General features: G+C 40.8%; 2 protein-coding genes across 4 annotated transcripts; one reads left to right on the top strand and one right to left on the bottom strand.

The window, feature by feature from the left end:
- Positions 1-7,696: 7,696 nt before the first annotated feature.
- On the top strand, positions 7,697-9,931 carry LOC112282642 (tubulin beta chain). The gene is made up of 3 exons (XM_024520548.3): positions 7,697-8,304; positions 8,469-8,738; positions 8,927-9,931. Exons 1-3 carry the CDS (start codon positions 7,911-7,913, stop codon positions 9,592-9,594), a joined length of 1,332 nt encoding a protein of 443 aa, XP_024376316.1. The 5' UTR covers positions 7,697-7,910; the 3' UTR covers positions 9,595-9,931.
- A 1,151-nt stretch (positions 9,932-11,082) lies between these two features.
- On the bottom strand, positions 11,083-17,383 carry LOC112282640 (uncharacterized). Of its 3 annotated transcripts, none has more exons than XM_090250614.1 (8): positions 17,230-17,383; positions 14,794-15,421; positions 13,977-14,451; positions 13,751-13,825; positions 13,011-13,454; positions 12,542-12,632; positions 12,283-12,409; positions 11,083-12,060 (listed from the first exon to the last, which is right to left on the bottom strand). In XM_090250614.1, exons 3-8 carry the CDS (start codon positions 14,411-14,413, stop codon positions 11,633-11,635), a joined length of 1,602 nt encoding a protein of 533 aa, XP_090106740.1. In that variant the 5' UTR covers positions 14,414-14,451; positions 14,794-15,421; positions 17,230-17,383; the 3' UTR covers positions 11,083-11,632. The 3 variants fall into 3 exon arrangements, with proteins under 3 accessions (XP_090106740.1, XP_024376315.1, XP_090106741.1); XM_024520547.3 differs by lacking the exon at positions 17,230-17,383 and adding an exon at positions 16,812-17,226; XM_090250615.1 differs by lacking the exon at positions 17,230-17,383 and adding an exon at positions 16,809-17,156.
- Positions 17,384-21,675: the final 4,292 nt, after the last annotated feature.

The raw sequence follows: 21,675 nt of genomic DNA, 5'->3' as shown, positions 1-21,675 counted from the left end.
AAATACATAAAAGTAAGTTAATTCTATAGTATTTAATATGGAAGCTTCCTAAAAGCTATATAGACGCTGCTTTGACTTCATAGGTGTCTTTAATTGACTTTTTGGATTAGAAACGTGGTCAACAAGTTGGCCATGTGCCACACAAGTTGTTAGCTTGAAGATCAAGCTAACTATATGGCCCACACATAGAAGAACTTGCCTTGTAAGTCAAGACATGTATCCTACAAAGTCAACACATATTGGAGGTCCTATAAAACGTCACCACGTAGCCCCTAGTTAGATAGTATATATAGAGACAAGAGTGAAGGCTTCTTCACTCTTCTCAACTCCTTTCTTGCTTCTAGTCTAGTTTCAAGGGTCTCTAGTTTTCTTGTCTTTTGGCAATAGCCATTCCAGTTTTTCTTTCAATATATATACTTCTTTATATATATTTTGTTACCTCTCTTTGAGTGAAGGCTCACTTGTTTGAATTATTTTTTCATCAAGTTCTTGTCCTTGACAGATTGACAAGAGTACACCTACAATATCAGAGCTTTGTCTAATCTTGATTAAGAGTGGATTACCCCTTTTTCTTGATAAGATATAAGCATATTAGAAGTTGCGGAATTCCTTCTTCTAAACTGATATTGTCCTTAGTATTTTCTTTGTTCTCAAATCCTCTCTTCTATTTGTCTTGAGTGATATTAGACATCTTCTCTCTTCTAAGTGTTATCATGGTAGAACTTGTTGAAATGAAGAGTGCAATGGCACAAATGCAAGAGCAATTGAGGGAGTTAATGCTTACAATGCATCAACTCAATTTACCACCACAAAGAGCAACAAGATTGGCAGGAAGTGAAGACATAGAAATGGTTGGAGCTGCTTCAACATCTGCACCAAACCATGTCATTTCTCCTATGGTGGAACGCCCTTCAAATGTTAGAGAACCAAGAATTGCCCTACCTGAGAATTTTGATGGCACCAGATCCAAGTTTCGAGGATTTATCAATCAAGTGCAACTTGTGATTGAACTTCAACCCCAAAGCTATCCAACTCCAGGATCACAAGTTAGATTCATTGATACGCTTCTTTCAGGTTCAGCACTATCGTGGTTTTCATCTTTTTTTGAACAACAAGATCCAATATTGGATAATCTAGAGGCTTTTTTGGCGGAGTTTCGATCTATGTATGGAAAACATGATGTAATTCATGTTGCAACCAATAAGATCCGTATTTTAAGAAAAGACAATCGATCAGTAACATTATATGCTTCACAATTTCGACAACTTGCAACTGATATCAAGTGGGATGATGCTGCACTTATTAGCCAATTTCTCTACGGATTACAATATGAGGTAAAAAAATTAATGCTCAACTTACTTGATCCTCAAACATTAAGTCAAGCAATTGACTTTGCTGTGAAGTACGACAATCGCCTTTTTGAATTTTGATCTGAGAACCGTACAAGTGAACCTCAACGTTACTATAATTCAATGGCAACACCAACACCTCTTCAATACATACATTCGAAAGTAGAAGATATGCAAATTGATGCAGTATGTTTCAAACCTCTTATTGAGCAAGAAAAGACTCGACGTCGTCAAGAAGGATTATATTTATATTGTGGAGAACCAAAGCACACTGCTCAACATTGTCCAAAGAAATGACACAATCACAAAATGAGGAATATGGTTGTGAAAGAAGACAATATGTCGAAAAAAGAGTTTGTCCAGCTACAATAGGGACCGTGCAGCTGGAACCTTGCACAACATCTAGTAAAGGTCCTATTCTCTCCTCAGAGCCCTCTCCTTGTTTTACATTAAATGTTATTTTAGGACCTAAACATTATAAAGTCTCTGCCTTGTTAGATTCAGGAGCCTCAGCGTGTTTTTTAGATGAAGAATTTACTAAAAGACATAGCATATCTTTAGTAAAGAAAACTAAACCTGTTCATGTAGAAGTCATAGATGGTCGTCCATTTATCTTTTGGAGATATTACTCACGAAATCCTTCCTATAGAAGTAATAATCAATGGTCATAATACTTTTGTAGTATTTAATATCATTAGATCTCTCTCTAATCCAGTCATTTTAGATTTATCGTGGTTAGAAAAATACAACCCTGAAATAGATTGGATTTCCCGAACTCTTACTTTCTCTAAAATTATAACTAACAGTGTAGTTAATCAAGTAGAGAGTCATAAGTCCAGTTCAATTAAACCCGTATTTATAGGTATAAAAGCTTTCTTGCATGCTGCTATGAAAAAATCACCATATATTATTTATGCCACACCCGTTTCTACTGGTGAAAAGACTTCAAGTGGCATTCCAAGCCAATATCAAGAATTTCAAGATGTATTTGAAAAAAAAAAATGTAGATACACTCCCGGAACATCGTCCCTATGATTGCTCAATTGACCTTCAAGAAGGAGGACAACCGCCATTCAAACCAATCTACAGTTTATCACAAAATGAATTGGCTGAACTCAAGGAGTATATTGAAGAAAATTTAGCCAAGAATTTCATACGCCATTCTAAATCTCCGATAGGAGCTCCAATTCTATTTGTGAAGAAAAAAGATAGATCATTGCGGATGTGTGTTGATTATCGAGGACTCAACAAGATTACCATCAAGAATAGGTATCCACTACCTTTAATATGTGGACTTCTTGATCAGCTGAATCAAGCTAAGATCTATACAAAAATAGATCTTCGGGAAGTATATAATCTAGTACGCATCAAAGAAGGAGATGAATAGAAGACTGCGTTTCAAACTAGGTATGGACATTTTGAATACAATGTCATGTCTTTTGGATTTACAAATGCACCAGCAGCTTCTCAACATCTAATGAATGATGTTTTTCGAGAGTTTTTGGACGATTTTGTGGTCTATTATCTAGACGACATCTTAATCTATTCTAAGAATCCAGAAAAACATGAACTTCATGTTCGTTGTGTGTTACAAAAATTAAGAGATGCAGGACTCTATGCCAAGATAGAAAAGTGTGTGTTCCACACTACTCAAGTTGGTTTCTTAGGTTATATCATTTCAAATGATGAACTTACGATGGATCCTAAGAAAGTTCAAACTATTATAGACTGGAAGATCCCAAAAACGGTCAGAGATGTCCAATGTTTTTTGGAATTTGCCAACTACTATCAGATCTTCATCAAAGACTTCTCTCAAGTTGCAGCTCCACTTACACATTTGACTTATAAGGACAAACTCCAATGGAATCAAGAAGCGAAAGTTGCTTTTGAATCTTTGAAGATAGCGTTTGTTTCTGCATCAATCTTGTATCGTGTTGATTTTTCCAAAGCATTCTTTATGGAAACAGATGCATCGAACTTTGCTCTGGGTGTGGTTTTATCACAAATGGGAACAGATGACAAACTTCATCCAGTAGCCTTTCATTCAAGAAAATTCTCAGCAGCAGAAATCAATTATGAGATCCATGACAAAGAACTTCTTGTAATTATGGATTCTTTTCAAGAATGGCATCATTATCTAGAAGGCGCTTCCAGTCCAGTCACCTTGTATACAGATCACAAGAACCTCAAATATTTTATTTCAACATGCGTATTAAATCCTCGCCAAGCTCGTTGGAGCATATCTTTATCAAGATTTGAGTTCATCATCACTTATCGGCCACAAAAACAACAAGGTTTGTCCGATGCCTTGTCTAGACATTCTTATCTTGCACCAAAAGAAGGAGATGCAACTTTTGAGCAACAAAGAATGGTTCTCTTAAAGCCACAGTAATTTCATCTTCGAGCAATAAAATCAACATTGACTGTTGATTTAACTTTTCTTAAGCAAGTCCAGTTAAGTATGTCTTCACACCCTCTTGTTCATGATATCAAGAATAATTCTTCTAAATCTCATGATCCCTCTAAATTTGAATTCAAGAACAACCTACTCTATTTTGAAGGATGCCTATATATTCCAGAAGGAGAAGCATGTTTACGTGTTTTTCAAGCTCGTCACGACTTCCCAACAGCAGGACATTTTGGATATAATAAGACTTTAGAGCTGATATCTAGGGATTTTTGGTGGCCTCAAATATGGAAGGCAGTTAAAGATTTTGTACAATCATGTAATGTTTGCTCAAGATCGAAAACTCCTCATCATCGACCTTTTGGACTTCTTCAGCCATTACCCATTCCAAAACAACCATGGTCTTCTGTTTCTATGGATTTCATCATGGATCTTCCAATCTCAGGTTCTTATGACTCTATATTTGTGATAGTAGATCGTTTTACCAAGATGGCACATTTTATACCATGTACAAAATCTATCATAGGTGAAGAAATAGCTAAGATCTTTCTTGACAATATCTATCGCTATCATGGATTATTCAAGGATATTATATCAGATAGGAGAACTCAATTTGTATGAAGATTTTGGCAGACTCTTTTCAAGATTTTTAAAGTGGATATAAAACTATCTTCGGCATTCCATCCTCAAACTAATGGACAAACGGAGCGTGTTAATCAAGTTTTGGAGCAATATTTAAGATGTACCATTAATTACCAACAAGATGATTGGATAACTCTTTTGCCATTGGCAGAGTTTGCTTACAATAACACGGTACATTCTTCTACAAAACAAACACCTTTCTTTGCTAATTATGGTTATCATCCACGACTTGATACTTTTGACTTTTCAAAAGTTGATAATCCTACTGTGAAAGATTTGGCAATTCATTTATCAGAGCTACATGCAACGATGAAGGCGCAGTTAAAAGAGGCTCAAGAACAACAAAAGGTCAATGTGGATGTCTATCAAAAGGAACAACCATCATTCGTCTTGGGTGATAAGGTATGGCTACTTCATCGCAATATCAAGACTACTCGTCCTTGTGATAAGTTGGACTATTGAAGGCTGGGACCATTTTCTATTTCTGCACAAATCAATCCAGTTGCATATCGTTTATATCTACCAGAGTCAATGAAAATCCATCGAGTATTCCACGTGTCTCTTCTTGAACCATACAAGATAGTGGACATATCAAGAAGACGACAAGCTCCTCATCCTATAGAAGTGGACAATAATGAAGAGTTTGAAGTAGAAGAAGTCTTAGATTCAAGGCGGCGCCAAAATAAATTAGAATATCTTGTCCATTGGCGCGGATATGGTATTAGTGAACGCACATGGGAGCCAATAAAGAATCTTACAAATGTAGCAAAGGCGATGGAGGCTTTTCATCGACGACATCCATCAAAATCAAGATGAAAACCTTCTTTATAAAAGAAACAACATCTAGGCAAGATAATATTTTACTTTCAATTTTTGTTCGTAGCTTCTTTGTAGTAGTGATGCTCAAGAGATGGAGAACCAGCAACCAGCGGATTCGATTCAAGAACCTTCATTTACTGACCTGTCGGACGAGACATTACGATCGTCACAACCTTCAAGACGACGCAATCGAGATGAAGATCTTCAAGAACGACATGTTCTTCCTCGAGTAGATGGCGAGATACAACGCGTTTGATATCACGATTTGGGAAGGGACTCCCGATGTTTGGTGATTGTGCTAGAGGTAGGAACAACTCCTGATGGTGTTCCAAATATTCTATTCGAAGGAAGTTACGAAGGCCTGAACAATGATCAAATAATTGGGTCGTCTTCCCGCCCTGATATGGGACACTACCGATAGTTGAGAGGCCCTATCAATCATCTTTAAAGAGAACAAAGATCAGAGTATGTGGCGAATACAATTCGTCACATCATAGATTTTCTCAACATATGATGACCGCTCCTCGTGGAACTCATCCCTAGAAGGGGGGGTAATGTCACGGACATAATCTAGTAATTATATATACAAATAGGTAGAAGTAAATAAAAGTAGGTAAAAGTAAATTAATTCTATAGTATTTAATATGGAAGCTTCCTAGAAGCTATATAGACGCTGCTTTGACTTCATAGGTGTCTTTAATTTACTTTTTGGATTAGAAACGTGGTCAACAAGTTGGCCATGTGCCACACATGTTGTTAGCTTGAAGATCAAGCTAATTATGTGGCCCACACATAGAAGAACTTGCCTTGTAAGTCAAGGCATGTGTCCTACAAAGTCAACTTATATTGAAGGTCCTATAGAACGTCACCACGTAGCCCCTAGTTAGATAGTATATATAGAGACAAGAGTGAAGGCTTCTTCACTCTTGTCAACTCCTTTCTTGCTTCTAGTCTAATTTCAAGGATCTTTAGTTTTCTTGTCTTTTGGCAATAGCCATTCCAATTTCTCTTTCAATATATATACTTGTTTATATATATTTTGTTACCTCTCTTTGAGTGAAGGCTCACTTGTTTGAATTGTTTTTTCATCGAATTCTTATCCTTGACAGCAAATCAAAAGACAATAGTAGATCTAACTTACATCTAAAAAGCTTCCATAATAGCATAAGATAAAGATGTTCTCTACCTAATTTATTTTTATTTATCACTAATAACTCATATCAATCTAAAATATATAAATGCCTTTAACAATAGAAGAATATGATTCAACAAACCCAATTCTATCATTAAAAATATATCTAAGATTAGATATGATAAAAATAGATAATAATATTAATAAATCATTTTAAGGTTGTAATGCAACTATAATAATTTTTAATATTATAACTTTTTAGTTTTTTAAAATAAAAATAAAATGTTAAAATATTATAAAATAATTATACTTTATATATTTATGATCAAGTTAGTACATTGATACATTTAAAGTCCAAAATAATTTAATGATACCAACTTGCAAAAAATTTAATATTATTAAAATATTTTAAAAAGTTAAGAGCAAGAAAAATTATTCTAAATAGAATTCATACCATGGTATTATAAAGATACAAAGAATCAATGTGTATTTATTTATTTTACATACATTACTTGCAATATATGGTTTATACTACAAATGACTATATATTGAAGATACTAACCACAAAAATAAAAATCCAGCACTAGATAATTCTAAAAACATGAAATACAATAAAACATTACATTACTAGCTTATATGGTTACTAAATATTTTTAAATTATACAAATAAAAAATAAAAATAAAACAAAAAAATCCTATAGTGACAAGAAATAAAATAAAATAAAAAAATTATAATTGACCAATCCCTAAAACATTAATATTTAAGGGATATTCATATGACAATAAAGATAATTTATTTCATGGAACCTTGATTATTTTATCTTTTAAAGGTGGTATTTTTAAAATTGTTTAATGGTACTTAAAATATTGTATTTATATAGAGAAAATCCTCCAAAAAAATTCTCTCACAAGGGAATAGAATTCCTCAAGTTTTTCTCTTGACTAAATTGACCAACCACCAAACAACCCACGTCATCCATCCATCCAACCCCCACACAACCCAATTGTTTCTCCATTGTAGACATCGACAAATGAAAATCATCCGATGACGTATACACTTCATCCTCTGGTCCCTCCAGGGTGCCATGAGCCACATCCCGACCGCCTATTTCAGATCCGACGGCACAGGGTGACAGAGCAGCGGTCTCAGACCACGCCATTTGGAACTCGCCAGCCCTGCCCCAGCTAACAGTTTCAAAGCTGCCCGCCATAACCCGGTCCTCCCAGGGCCGTTAGATCGTCCATCCTACGGGAGCACATATAATACTGCCCTAGTGCCCTAATCCGATGGGAACGGGGAGTCCTTTATCTCTCTCGGAAAGCGACTCATTCGCCAGTGTGCGCATCGCCCGTGTCCCAAGGCACCGGGCCAGACTCTCGCATCGGCTCTACCCACACTCACCCCCACTCACCCTGTGTTTTCTCTGCCCCCTTCGCGCTCTTCGTGTGTGTGTGTTTTTTCACGGTCGATTGGCGAGTTGCGAAGGAGGGCAAGGGTGCTGTGGTGCAGCATCAGCTGGTAGTAAGTCAGTCAGGGTTCGGGTCGCGGTAGTTGGACAAGATGAGAGAGATCCTGCACATTCAAGGCGGCCAGTGCGGAAACCAGATCGGAGCCAAGTTCTGGGAGGTGGTGTGCGAGGAGCACGGCATTGACCCCACCGGTACCTACAAGGGCCTCTCGGATTTGCAGCTCGAGCGCATCAATGTCTACTACAACGAGGCCAGCGGTGGCCGGTACGTGCCCCGTGCGGTTTTGATGGATCTGGAGCCTGGAACCATGGACAGCGTGCGGTCCGGTCCCTACGGACAGACCTTCCGGCCTGATAACTTCGTGTTTGGACAGACGGGTGCGGGAAACAACTGGGCTAAGGGGCATTACACGGAGGGAGCTGAGCTGATTGATTCCGTATTAGATGTGGTGCGGAAGGAGGCTGAGAGCTGCGACTGCTTGCAAGGTATGGCTGGATTAGGGCGATTTGTTGATAATCGGTGATTGCGAGGTGAGGGTTGTGTGGATGCTGTGAGGGTGAAAATAGTTTTTCATGGACGTGGCGATACGGAATTGCGACAAGCGTATTGGGTGTGCATGTGCTGAGGGGTTGTGAGTGTGGTTTTGCAGGTTTCCAAGTATGCCACTCTTTGGGTGGAGGAACCGGGTCGGGAATGGGAACATTGCTGATTTCGAAGATCCGTGAGGAGTACCCCGATAGGATGATGCTTACGTTTTCGGTGTTCCCGTCGCCGAAGGTTTCGGATACCGTGGTGGAGCCATACAATGCTACCCTTTCGGTGCACCAGTTGGTAGAGAATGCCGACGAGTGCATGGTGTTGGACAACGAAGCGCTATATGACATCTGCTTCCGGACACTGAAACTCATTACTCCTTCGTGTAAGTGTAAATGGCGATGGTGGGTGCTCGGATCACGTGGAGAGGGCGAGGGGCTGTATGTTCTGAGCTTGTGCAGAATAGATGTGTTACTAGGAGGATCGTGTGTGGGGGTGGGTTATGGCGGTAGTGCGGGGAGATTTCTGGCCAGGGCTTACACTCAAATAGAATACGTGTGGTGTGTGGTGCAGTTGGCGACTTGAACCATCTGATTTCGGCGACAATGAGCGGTATCACTTGCTGCCTCCGATTCCCTGGGCAGCTAAACTCCGATCTGCGAAAGTTGGCTGTGAATCTGATCCCGTTTCCGCGTCTGCACTTTTTCATGGTTGGTTTCGCACCCCTGACGTCGAGGGGATCGCAGCAGTACAGGTCGCTCACTGTTCCGGAACTTACGCAGCAAATGTGGGACGCGAAGAACATGATGTGCGCGGCCGACCCCCGACACGGAAGGTACTTGACGGCTTCTGCGATGTTCCGAGGTAAGATGTCGACCAAGGAGGTGGACGAGCAGATGATCAATGTGCAGAACAAGAACTCTTCATACTTCGTGGAATGGATCCCGAACAACGTGAAGTCCAGTGTGTGCGACATTCCTCCGACAGGTCTGAAAATGTCTTCGACTTTCATCGGTAACTCCACTTCGATCCAGGAGATGTTCAGGCGTGTGAGCGAACAATTCACTGCTATGTTTAGGAGGAAGGCTTTCTTGCATTGGTACACAGGCGAGGGCATGGACGAGATGGAGTTCACGGAAGCGGAGAGCAACATGAACGATTTGGTTTCGGAGTACCAGCAGTACCAGGATGCCAGCGCGGAGGAGGAGGGCGAGTATGAGGAGGATCTGGAGGAGGCCTAGATGTATTTCGGAGCGATTTCGTGTGCTGTTGGTGTCTTTTGGTTGGAAGCGATTTAAACAGGAGAGTCTGTTTGGTGGCTTAGGGTAATTCGGTGGAGCCTGAAAGATATTGCTACGTCTTGAAATACCATCTTGTTTCAGTGCGCATTGCTTGCAAAAGCATTGATAGTTGTAGCGGGATATGGTGCTGTTTATGGTTGTATTTGAGCATATGTTTCGTGACATCTGTGTTGCTTGTTGGGCTTGCCATACTGGTAGTGTCTTGTTGAGTATCATATTTACTTTCCAATGTAATATTCAACATTTTCTCCTAGCATTACTATACCATTTCCATCTATTCCCAATGGCGCTATCGTCTCCCTGGATACATTTAACCCATATTTGTAGTCCAGTGCATTAAATGCATGTGAAATCGCATTTATAGATGCGCATATTTAATGTCAAATTAGACATCTTCACTCATATAATACATTTTACCAAAAAATGAAATGTACACACAGAATATTTTCAAACTGCCGACTATCTCAAAAACCTATACATTATCAATCTCATTGACATACCTCATTGAAATACTCCTCATTGAAATACTACATAATTTTCATTGTCAATATTGCCAACATTCAACCATGAGAAGCTGATTATTATTTCTTTTATACTGCTTACTCTCTTAATGCAAATTCACCATTCCTCATGAGAGCAGCTGTATCTACTCCCCTGATCAATATTACTACTAACTTCTCAGGAATAGTACTCGATATATTGCGCTGGTTCAGTTACGCAATTATAAAGTCCATCGTGTAAACCATAATCGTCACAACTGCGACTATCTGATGCCAGAATTTCAGCAAATTTTAGTGCCGATCCGACCAGTTCAATGCAGAAGAGGAATATAACTATCTAGAGGTTGTTCACAATCTTTTTCATTACAGTGCAGCCAAAGTTCTGCAACGAAGATACATTCGCAACTTGCATGCAAGGTGAAGACACATATCGCGGCTAGATCCTCAGTTCGTTGTTAATACCTGGGAAAGAAAATCAACAAATCGAATTTTTCTGCATCAAATAGCCATGACAAAGATTAGTACTTCCAGTGCAAGTATAGTCTGCGGAAATATATCGCAGTCCTCGTACTACAGCTTCAAAATTTGGGTACATGACGAGGATTTCGACGCACAAGAACAGAATTAACCCGATCGTATCGAGCGTTACAGTAAACGAGACGAAGTGCCTGTGTCTTCAAACCGGCAGATCTCTACGAAGTAAGAATCTACTCAGCAGTGAGAGCGAGAGCATCTGGTGTGGCAGAATCTACTATGATTACAAGTGCCCTATACTGAATGTAGAAGCCTGTATCCACCTCATATAGGAAACGAAGTAATCCATACCGACATGTTACATATCTCCACTGAAGCAGTTCCGTATGGGCATACAGGAAATGATGAAGCACAACGCGTATACCAATTTTCTATCAGATACACAATCACCCAATTCAAAACGCACGTTTATACAACCAACACGCCATACTCAAGATGAGCAGGCAAATGCAGAAAACATCTGGAGGGACGAATGTGAATGAAACGAATTCCCCTTACAAAAGATCTTGGCTGCAGATCCCCAAGTGGGTGAGACTCAGTATGCAGGGGCATCTCATATACGTCCAAGAGGACTCCAATCCAGAAGACACTGCGATACCAAGCCATAAGGGCAGGGGTGGAAGCGGAAGCTGAAAGAACAGAGTAAAGACTATATCAGCTTCCTGACACGTCACACGGCCCGTTGCCATGGGACTTCACACCTCAGCATGCCCTATCCATCACAACATAAGTCCAGGCGGCAACCCATGCACATCTAATGTGTCCCGTAGACGGGAACATGCCTTCTCCATGTTCAGGTTCTTAAGTAAGTCCACGCCCTGTGCACCCATGAAAAAAGTGGGATCTCCCTTGTAGACCGTTCCTTGACTACGACCTACCAAGATAAGCGAATGTCGTTCGCATACCGAAATTTGGTATTTCTCATCCTCGCGACCTCCCATTTTTCAAGAGTTATGAACCATAAAATCCGATGGTAGCGTCCCAGACCCTCCCATCATCCGTCCCTCCAAATTTTTCCCACTGCTCGGAGCCATACAACTTGTATTTACCCCGACTTTCGCAGGATGTGATGGTGGCCTAACCACATTGCTGCCACTTCGCATCTGTGGTGAAACCACCCCTCCAGCGAACAGTGATGATGACAATCCACTCGAGTTCTTGCCGTTTACTCCCGATGAATATAGATCTGGAGACTTAGGCTTTGGGATATTAGGACCCAAGTCCAGCTTGCTTAACTGCTGCTGGGAAATCTCGAAGGCATTGGGAGATAGAGGTCGGTGCTGTACCACTTGAATCTGCTGCTGCGACTGATTCTGCTGATTGAAAATCTGAAGAAGCCTCTGGACCTCTTTCTTCAGAGACTCATTTTGAGCTGTGCGCATCATCATAGTGTCACCATGTCAGATATCAGACGACGACATCTGCGTCTCCCGTCGACATTCGACAACACAATAGCCCATTTACAAGTGCCCAACCAACTGTGCACTCTTGAACCAGCAGAGGAAGCAAATGACCATTCCCAATACCGACCCAGCCACCACACCTAACCCTTTACTATCGCAGACTTCTGATCAACCAGGCGTCAAATACTTACCCTCCTTGTACCGCTGGCTTTGACTAAGCGCCGCTAACTTTTGCTTCAGCAAAACATTCTCTGCAGTAAGAAGAGCCCTGCGATGATCGTAGAACCCCACCTGAGGCGACATCGTTGAAACCTCGGTCTGCAAGTACCGATACCAATTAGAGACACAACCTTCAACAAGTTCGTCGAAAACCAAAGCTACAAATTCACGAAATTTGCAGCCCAAACATACGAATCTCAAAGTCAAACGTCAAACGTCACCATTAAATACCTGCAACGCATTCACACTTCTTTCCAGCTCTGATATGTATTGCAGCTTTCGTACACGAGATCTCTGAGCAGACTGTCTGTTGGCAAGAATTCTGCGCAACAACTCATCCACATTAATCACACCACCCAACCGTTCCTGTGTCAACATCCGAGACCCTGCAATCTATCCTCATAAACTCTGAACTGTACAAATAAAAGCAATCATTTTAACATACCCAGCTACCAAAGACTCTCATTTCCACAAACAAGCATTCCATCCGCTCCCTTGCGGCTCATTCTTAAGGAACCCCCGGAAAGGCATGACTGCAATTCCGACGAGCCCCATCTAATTTCCGTGAATTCATTTACCCTCAAAGCCATTGTGCTTAGGCACATATCCACCCACACAAGGCATCCAGCTAGGAACAAAACCATCCATTTCATAAACATTGTAACTCGAGCATGTTAGTACGGCGTTTGCAGATCTTCACCTCTTAGCCTTCTTCGGATCCAGACTTGGGTCCACCTCCGTACCATCGCCTTGTGCCTGTCGTGACCCATCACCTTCCCTCTTGCTCTGTGCTTCTTGCTCGAACTTCTCCCTTCCCAAATGTCCAGATTGAAGTTCGTCATGGGATTCATCACTGTGACTGTTGCTGTCAGACCCAGTTGACCGATTCTCAGAGGTCGTCACATTTGATTTCTGATTCCTCCCTCTCTCATGACTCACGCTGTCGGATGTCGAGTTGGAGACGGGCAACGTCACATGCTTCTTGCCTTTCTCTGGATTCCAACTATCGTTAGATGACCCTGGTCTCACCATACCAGGTGGTCCAACGCCTCGAGGGATGTGCTTCTCAGGCCTCTGCCTTGGCTGCTGTGTCTGGAATGGCTCCAGCTCAGAAAGCACGCTCATCAGCTGTTCTTTGTCTAACCTGCATTAAACAAACTTAGATGTTATGAATCTTAAACAGGTAACTTGCGTGGAAAAACACCCCACCCTAGAGGACAATGTCAGAGAGCAAGTAAGCGCTCTATCTCCAACAAAATTTAGTATGTTCCAAATCGTCAAAGCAACCTCATGGTAGGTCCAAGCTTGCATGAACTACACGGAAAAAAACCTCATCTTAAAAAAATAAAAAAATAAAAAAGAAACGAATATAAAATTAAATTATAAAATAATGTTTATCACAAATCACATTCAAGGTCGCCGTTCAAAAAAACAACCCACCTATTGTTGTTATAATCTGCACTCATGCCCCTCCTGTGAGATGGTCGCTGTGGACCAGGAACATCATATTGGGAACTGCATTAGTCAAGACAAACATCAAATTAGTCCATTAACGATACAAAAGAGGGAACTGTAACTAAACATCAAATAAACAAAAAAACAAATTAGTGTTCTGCTTTTGTAATACAACAGTACGTTGCAAGTGTGTCATGAAATGTTACATCACCTTTTCAAATCTGCACTCACCCCCCTCCGATGGCTCGGTCGTGCAATCGGAGGTGGGGGATCCCGCAAAACAAATTCCTCTTCTTCCGTGACATTCGCTACGAAATTAGTTAAATCTTGAGGAGAGTCTAGAAACGCCACTGAGTCACTAGATGACCGTCGATGTGAACCTTTCCGCACTACAACTTCTCCATCTGGAGATTCCAATATATCCTCCAACCACAATGGCACAACGTTGGGTAGGTACCCAGCCGAAGGAGTGCGCTTGTGGTGGCTACCACCCCGAAGTGGAAGACTGGCCAAAAGATCCGATTCAAAAAGGCTGGACCCAGATCCAAACATTGAGTACGCCCCAGGGCTCTTTGGAGGAAGCTGTGAGGAGCTACTCATGGGATGCGACCAGTTCACTTGCCGAGCATCGCCTTTACCCGAAGACATGCTGTCCACTGCCAGACCACTTGGCGAGGAGGAATATCCTGCAAATTCATTCAACCAAAAGGTATAAGTCACAAACGACTATCCTATCTCTTTCTACATCCCTCCAAGCTTGTAAAAAAGATTTGAAGTAGGGGTTGCATCCACATTAGGGAGTAAAATATGCGGCTACAATTTAGATGGCATTTATTTGTCTACAGGAGACCTCTAGTGAATCTTGCTAGCCAACATCTAGTCGGTAAGGATAGCATGCAGGATCTACTTGGCAAAACCAAGGTGTAATGTTTATCAGAAACAGTAAGCACATGTCACCCCCTCCAGTGGAAGAGCAGGAACAGTGAGAACAACTACCCAAAAGGAGACAAAGTTCTGAATAAGCAAACCTCAAGGAAGATTAGAAATTATTCTCGTTGCCCGGCAGATCACAACATTCGATGAGGATGCCAGCACAGAAAGATTGCGACGGCGGATTTTAAAAACCAGGCCAGTTCTCTTCATGCTCCATCATCATCAAGTCTATAGTAATGGTACTTCTCCTCACCCTATTCACTCACCCCAATTGAACCCAAGCCCGGTCTGAACACGATAGTCATCTAAACCATTTAGAGCTGAACCATAACACAGCTGAACAAACCTAATTAGGCAAGAAACATGTGCATGCTTCACTAGAGAAATGCGCTGTAGCGTCAACCCTACTTGAACTTGAGGAAGTCTTCGGATGTTCCGCCTCAGCCCCTCATTACTACCGATAAAAGAATCATAACATCGCAGATTTGACTGTCGCTTCCACTACACCTCGCACAAATAACCCAACTCCTCCCCCATGATGAGTCTTGATCCACTGGCAATCGACTTCAACATCTAGTGAAGAAGATCACTGTAGATTCCCTTTGGTACAAATTCACGTCATCCACAAGTCTGGCAGCATGAGAAGTATGCCAATGGTGTCGATCGGCCTTATCCTTTCTTATCAGGGTCTGAACGCCTCGCTTTTCACAATTACTTCACAACCTACAAAGAGAAATGAAATATTTCAGCGAACAGACTTAATCCCCACCAATCATCATAGATGAAACATCGCACAAATACTTTACACCATCGCACCAGAAAATGTCTTAAGCAAATCCAACCTACTTCTGTGTAATTCATTCTATCTATTCACTTCCAACTCTGCTGAACCAGCATAAAAGAAAGCGACCAATGGCAATGCCGTATGTCTACCAAGCATTAAACCATCCTTAGCCACCAAGGCAACTGGTGTAGTAGGCATCTTCACATTACAATAAAAACGACATCTCATGGCTGAGGAGGCGAATATTTTTCATAGGACCGTGCCGAAAATAAAGGAATACATCCATATTGCAAGAATGCACTCCACTCAAGCTCTTGCTGTAAAAGGGTTCTAACCAGAAACTGAACTCAAACCCACTGAAAACACGCAAACACAGTTCAGTATCATACAGCGCCTACCAGAAGCCCCGATCAATCTATCGCAATCAACTTAATCCGCTGATCAACATTGATGGTGGTACATTTTCCCAACTCATCCGTACTCGCACAACTAATAACTATCCCCAGATCTACCGCACATACCAACCACCACATCAAACCTGACGGAACCCTTCCCCAATCTTAGAGGTCAAACAATACCCAAACTATTGACCCACACATGTAACACAAGTACCAATATCTACGCACCGCAGGTCAACCTCACACGTCTGGCTACCACACCACCAACTTAATACTGCGTCACTACAACCCTGGATTGTCAATAACAGTTCACCACATGCACGGTACCTATGGACAAATTATCCGCTAGCTTAGGCGATCAGAGAAACATAGAGGACTCCAATTTATCCAACCACACGACGATCTTCCAGGACGTATCATGTCATTCTATTGCCCGAACGGTAAAATGAATTCCCTAAAATAGAAACCTCCGACAGAACTTCACATCGAACACTGAGCCCATCCCGCGTGTTCTCAAAAACACCAGCGCCTCTAATTCCTCTCTCAACATTGCGTATTCAAAAATGTCGCCTTCCACCTCGCATCCATCGTGTCTGCACTCAACTCAACCTACAGTCTTGCGCAGACAATGCCTCCACCAAAAGTATCACAACACTGCACGCTCTCGCAAACACCCTGTCTCAATACAATCTCATGTGGCCCTAACCACAACCCTCCCAAAGCCCCTCGCGCATCAATCCCTCGTCACCACATCTCCACATCACACCCCGCATCAACCCTCGCACCAAACTCTCCAACAAAAACGAAACCTCCGCACCACATCCAAAAACCAGTCCCAACGCCTTGAAACCAAATCATAGTCCATATAAAACAGCGCTAACGCCAATCACAGCACATGATCTGATGAACCAAGCGCACCAATCACCACTACCTCGCCAAAGTCACGGCACCGCAATATCCACGACACAACGGAAAATCCACCCCGCTCAGTTCATTTGGTAGAGAGTAACAAGAGACAGCGGAGGCAGAAGCAGCTCAAGGGCAAGAAACGCGAGAGCGTAACGAAGAACGATTCTGCAGGGGCTCTTTTCGCTCTGTCTCTCTCTCTCTCTCATCTACTCAAGTATTGATGCCACCATCGGCCGAGTAAGCAATAAGCAAGAGCAAAACAGCGAACGAGCGAGCGAAATGACAACCGCTAGGGTGTATTCACGGGAGGAGAGAGGAAAGGAGGATAGAGCAGACAGAAAAACCAAACAAAAAAAAAAAAAAAAGAGGAGAGAAGAAAGAAGAAGAGAAGCAAGGCGAAGAAGGAATGGAGGCGGAACTGCGAAACAGGAATCTACTACCGTAACTGAGCAATCGCGCAAGCCTCTCTCGCACAACCTGATGAGCCTCGAACCAAAATAAACCGAAGGTACCGCGAAGCAGCCGCACGCATCCCCAATATCATCGCCTCCGGTGCCTTTCCGGTCCGCCCCGCCCCTCCAGGGCCGTGCTGGTGCTGTGCTGGAGGAGAGTGGTGGTGGACTGTATCGACGCGCCCTAGGGTAGAGCCCAGGCTGGACTTCACACACCCCCCCCCCCCATGGCCAGGACGAAGACGAAGAGGAAGGGAAGCAGCAGCCTGCGACAGAGAACGGCATCTCTTTTCCACGGTATTTTAAACTGTAATAGTTCGTATTTATGGAGTTGTGTGTGTATGTATTTTGTGTACTCTCTTCTTCTCTACGACGTAGCTCCCTGCTTCGCGCTTTTTGTGTCTTGGGAATGGATGAAGTGTAGCTGGTTGGGTTTGGGTGGATGAATCGGTGGCTCACATCCATCGCCGTGTTTCTGGAGGTTTTCTTAGTTTTATGGGATATATTGGCAGTCAATGCGAATTGCGGCATAGTGTTCTCAAACGTTGATTCATACTTGGTGATTTCCATGAGATGTAGCTACTTTTTTTCTTTTTCTTTTTTTTCCTAAGGATGATGGATTGTGATCTTTAATTATTTTTATTTTATTTTTTGGCAACATCCAATGTTGTTCTTTGTATGAAATAAGGTTGAAATAAAAGCATTGGTTTGTATTGATATTCCAAAAATTAAATGGTAGATTTCATGTGAAGGCAAACATAGGCCATTAAGGAGGGTCTTGATTGGTTTGAACTTGTGGTTTATTATTGTTAATATTAAAATTGGTGTTTTGTGTATATTTGCAAGTAGATGACATTGAACAAATTTGACATTTTTCTGAAAGTTTTTCCATTTTGTTGGTTGCAAAGAATGGGGCCTCTCTCATCGTTGATATTTTTGCATGGAGGATTTTTTTTACTTGACATCTACTCAAAAAGTAGGGAGCTTCTTTTGACCATTAGATACGTGTTGGATTTGCTATGCTTCAATCCAATTGGCAATAGAGGTCGGATTGAGGTCTCACAACAACAACATGGTTGGTTATTGAAAAAGTACTTGGTGGGGCTCATTCACATCAACTATCAATTCTACATAAAGGAAACAAAGCAAAACACAAAACAAGATTTTATGTTTTCAATCTTGATGGAATATTGTCTTCCACTATTTTGAAAATATGTGTTGAAAATAAATCATGTTAGCCCATTGAGACTCTTTTTTTGCCGATATTTTCTTTGTTGATTTACTTTTAAATTCAAGTAATTGAATATTAATCAAGAGAAAGAATGTGGAGGCACAACAACATTTCTGACATCTGTATGTACATATATGTATATGTATACATATGTTTTCAACATTAATATCTTTTATGATATTCTATATATATAAATATATATATATTTATTTATTTATCAAAATTCAGGTTACCATAAATGTGCTTTCACACATCGTACCAATTTCTTTCTTGATTTCAGTTCACTTGTTTAAAAACACTTTCAATATGATCTTGCTATTGTAAATTATCCAATTTGATTTATAGTTTGAGGAATCAAACATTGAACTTAAAGAATAAGTACATGTGAATTTCATTTTCGAAAAGAAATAATAAAGTGCACGTAATATGAAAGATTGGTAAGCATGAAGTTTGAGGTTTTCATTTGTCACACACAATGAAGTTGAAAATACAAATCATGATGAAGAAGCATTAAATACTGTTAGTAACTATGCAAGAATAATGATTATACATTACTACTATCCTTATATTGTTAACACATTGACTTTAATCAAATTATAATACTCTAGCAGTCATGTTTTGAGTGCATTGTTGTGTTGTGTTTTGGTCATTTCAATGTTACCTTTTTATAACAGCTCCACCACAGATCCCCTGTTAACTGCTAACTGATCTATATCGGTGATATTTTACGAGAACCAACCACAACGTCCAAAGCCCAAAAGGCAGTTTCAACTGTAACTTATCAACTCAACCACTAATTTTTCACAACTTAATCTGAAAACAAAATATGTGGTAAAATTATTTTCAATATACATGAAATATGAAAGTTGGAGTGAACAAGAGAAATACATGGTCCCATGCAAAATTTGTTAAAATATGCATGCACATGCAACAAACATAAAAATCCAATGCCACTATTAAAACAAAAATGTGAGTATCCATGATATTCTATCATCCATCATTGTATTGTGTTCTCTCTCTCTCTCTCTCTCTCTCTATATATATATATATAAATATATATGAATGAGTATTGGAACATGATTGAAGTTCCTCACAACTTGTCCTTTTGACTTACTACCAATCATAATGCCATAGATATATATATATATATATATATAGGGAATGAAGAAAAAGTATAAATGGCATGCTATGATTTGTTGTTCAGCATCCCAAGACAAAAAGGAAAGAATTCTCTTGGGCCTTGCAGAGAGAGTATTGCCATGAGGCTTTGCAAACTTCCGGCACTGGCTGAGCTGGCAAAGGACCAACGTGGGTATAGGCTGAGCTGGCTATCCACTGGGCACAAATCACAACACAGTGCATCATCTTCTCATTCTATTGCGCAGCTAATGGGACCCATATACCCATTTGTTCTCTGTGGCCTTGTGTGTGGGCAGGGCCATGGTCCAAGTCAAGCCCATGAGTTGGATGCTTTTGTGGGATGCCCCGCCAACGAAGCACGAAGGCTGTGACCTGGCATTGGCTGATGTGGCAGCCCCCCTCACAATGCCAATTCTTCCCACTCTTCCCTATTTTTGATTCTCTTATTTATTTTTGTTGCTATTAAAATTACATATAAAGCAATGGTAGTGGGGTCATGAGAAAATACATCTATGTGTTCTTATTTATTTTTGGGGGATATATATAAAAATATAAATGATCTATTATTATTTTTTATGAAATGATACTTCTTTATTACTTCCAAAAAATTCCACGAACCAAAACAAAGATCTACCATCCTCTTGCAAACCAAGCAAAGATACAAAAGTGGAGTCCACAAAGCACCTCTGTTACAATGAACTCTTGAGGCACACTTATGAAACAATAAAACTCAGCACACATGCCTCATATCCAAGCCTAGAGCTAAAATGAAACCCATGACAATCACACCAATTGTCACATAATGGGTCACTTTAGTGAAAGGTGTCTTAATTTCAAAATTCATATATATATATATATATATATATATACATACACAAGAAATTGTTATGGTGACCCAAACATTTACTAAATCAATCCACACAGTCCACACAAATAGTGGAGAATTTTTGATGATGGTCACGATGAGTGGGTCAATTTAATAAATACTTGTGTCACTTTAACATTTCTTATAATATATATATATATATATATATATATATATATATATACAACCATAGGTTATAATTTCATTTATGAATGTAATTTCTTACTATTATTCAACACAACAAATCATCATTCCATTTATTTAAGAAAATCACGTCTATAATTTCGAACCCTGAATTTTTATTATTCTTGTGGTATATAACCTTTCCAAGCGACATTGTAACCTTTTCATATTTTACACGCGGATGAATTCATCCAAATCCAAACCACACATCCAACAACAGAGACATATCATCCAATTAGAAGAAGTGGAGCGACGAGGTTCATCCACGAGAAACGGGCACAGGATGCAAGCGGCCATGGGGCGCGTACGGGGTGCAGATATGGGGTCCGATGGCGGTCCGCGTTCACAATGGCGGAGCAGCGGGGACGCGAGAGGCAGCCACAAAGACTGAAGGCCAGCTGCGGCTGCACAACACTCAGTCGAGACAGACACAAAGACACACACACAAACAAACACGCAGCGATGCACGCAACACAAGAGGAGGAATGGAGTGAGGAAGAAGAAGAAGAGGAAGAGGAGGATTTGCTGCATTCTGTTTCTGCCACAATCTTACTCTACTGATTCACTGTCTCCTCTACTGATTCATCAGCTCCTTCGAACTACCTCAAGGTGTTGTTGCTGTCGTCGTCTCTCATGGATGTTGCTGGTCAGATTTTAGCTTTGGTTAGCTTAGCCCAGTCTAGCACCAGCCCAGCACCAGGATAGGCATTACATACATGTTGTGTCAGTGGCAGCAGCATTCATTCTTCTCCTGCTTCAGTTTCCAGCCAGATATGCAAACAAACAAACAGACAAACCAATGCGAAGCAAGCAAGTCGGGTGGGTGTTTCGACGACTGCCGTATGAAAGTTTTTTACGTTTCATTGTGCAGTTATCCTGGATGTGTCAGGATTCACAACTTTTTTGTCAGTGGAATGGATTTTTTATTATTTTTTTACTGTTTTTTAATATTTATTAGCAAGTGTAGATGGAGGGAGATAGGGACGACCTTAGGTACATTAAGATGGGGAACTCG

This window comes from Physcomitrium patens, chromosome 5 (genome assembly GCF_059467195.1).
Source record: "Physcomitrium patens ecotype Gransden chromosome 5, ASM5946719v1, whole genome shotgun sequence".
NCBI classification, from domain to species: Eukaryota; Viridiplantae; Streptophyta; class Bryopsida; order Funariales; family Funariaceae; genus Physcomitrium; species Physcomitrium patens.
This window is presented reverse-complemented; position numbering and strand designations above follow the sequence as displayed.

Coding starts and splice junctions, on each gene's coding strand:
- LOC112282642 (XM_024520548.3), top strand. CDS start 7,911: ATGAGAGAGATCCTGCACATTCAAGGCGGCCAGTGCGGAAACCAGATC. Junction 8,305..8,468: donor GAGCTGCGACTGCTTGCAAG/GTATGGCTGGAT, acceptor GTGGTTTTGCAG/GTTTCCAAGTATGCCACTCT. Junction 8,739..8,926: donor GAAACTCATTACTCCTTCGT/GTAAGTGTAAAT, acceptor TGTGTGGTGCAG/TTGGCGACTTGAACCATCTG.
- LOC112282640 (XM_090250614.1), bottom strand. CDS start 14,413: ATGTCTTCGGGTAAAGGCGATGCTCGGCAAGTGAACTGGTCGCATCCC. Junction 13,455..13,750: donor GCAGATTATAACAACAATAG/GTGGGTTGTTTT, acceptor TGTTTAATGCAG/GTTAGACAAAGAACAGCTGA. Junction 12,633..13,010: donor GATCCGAAGAAGGCTAAGAG/GTGAAGATCTGC, acceptor GTTGTTGCGCAG/AATTCTTGCCAACAGACAGT.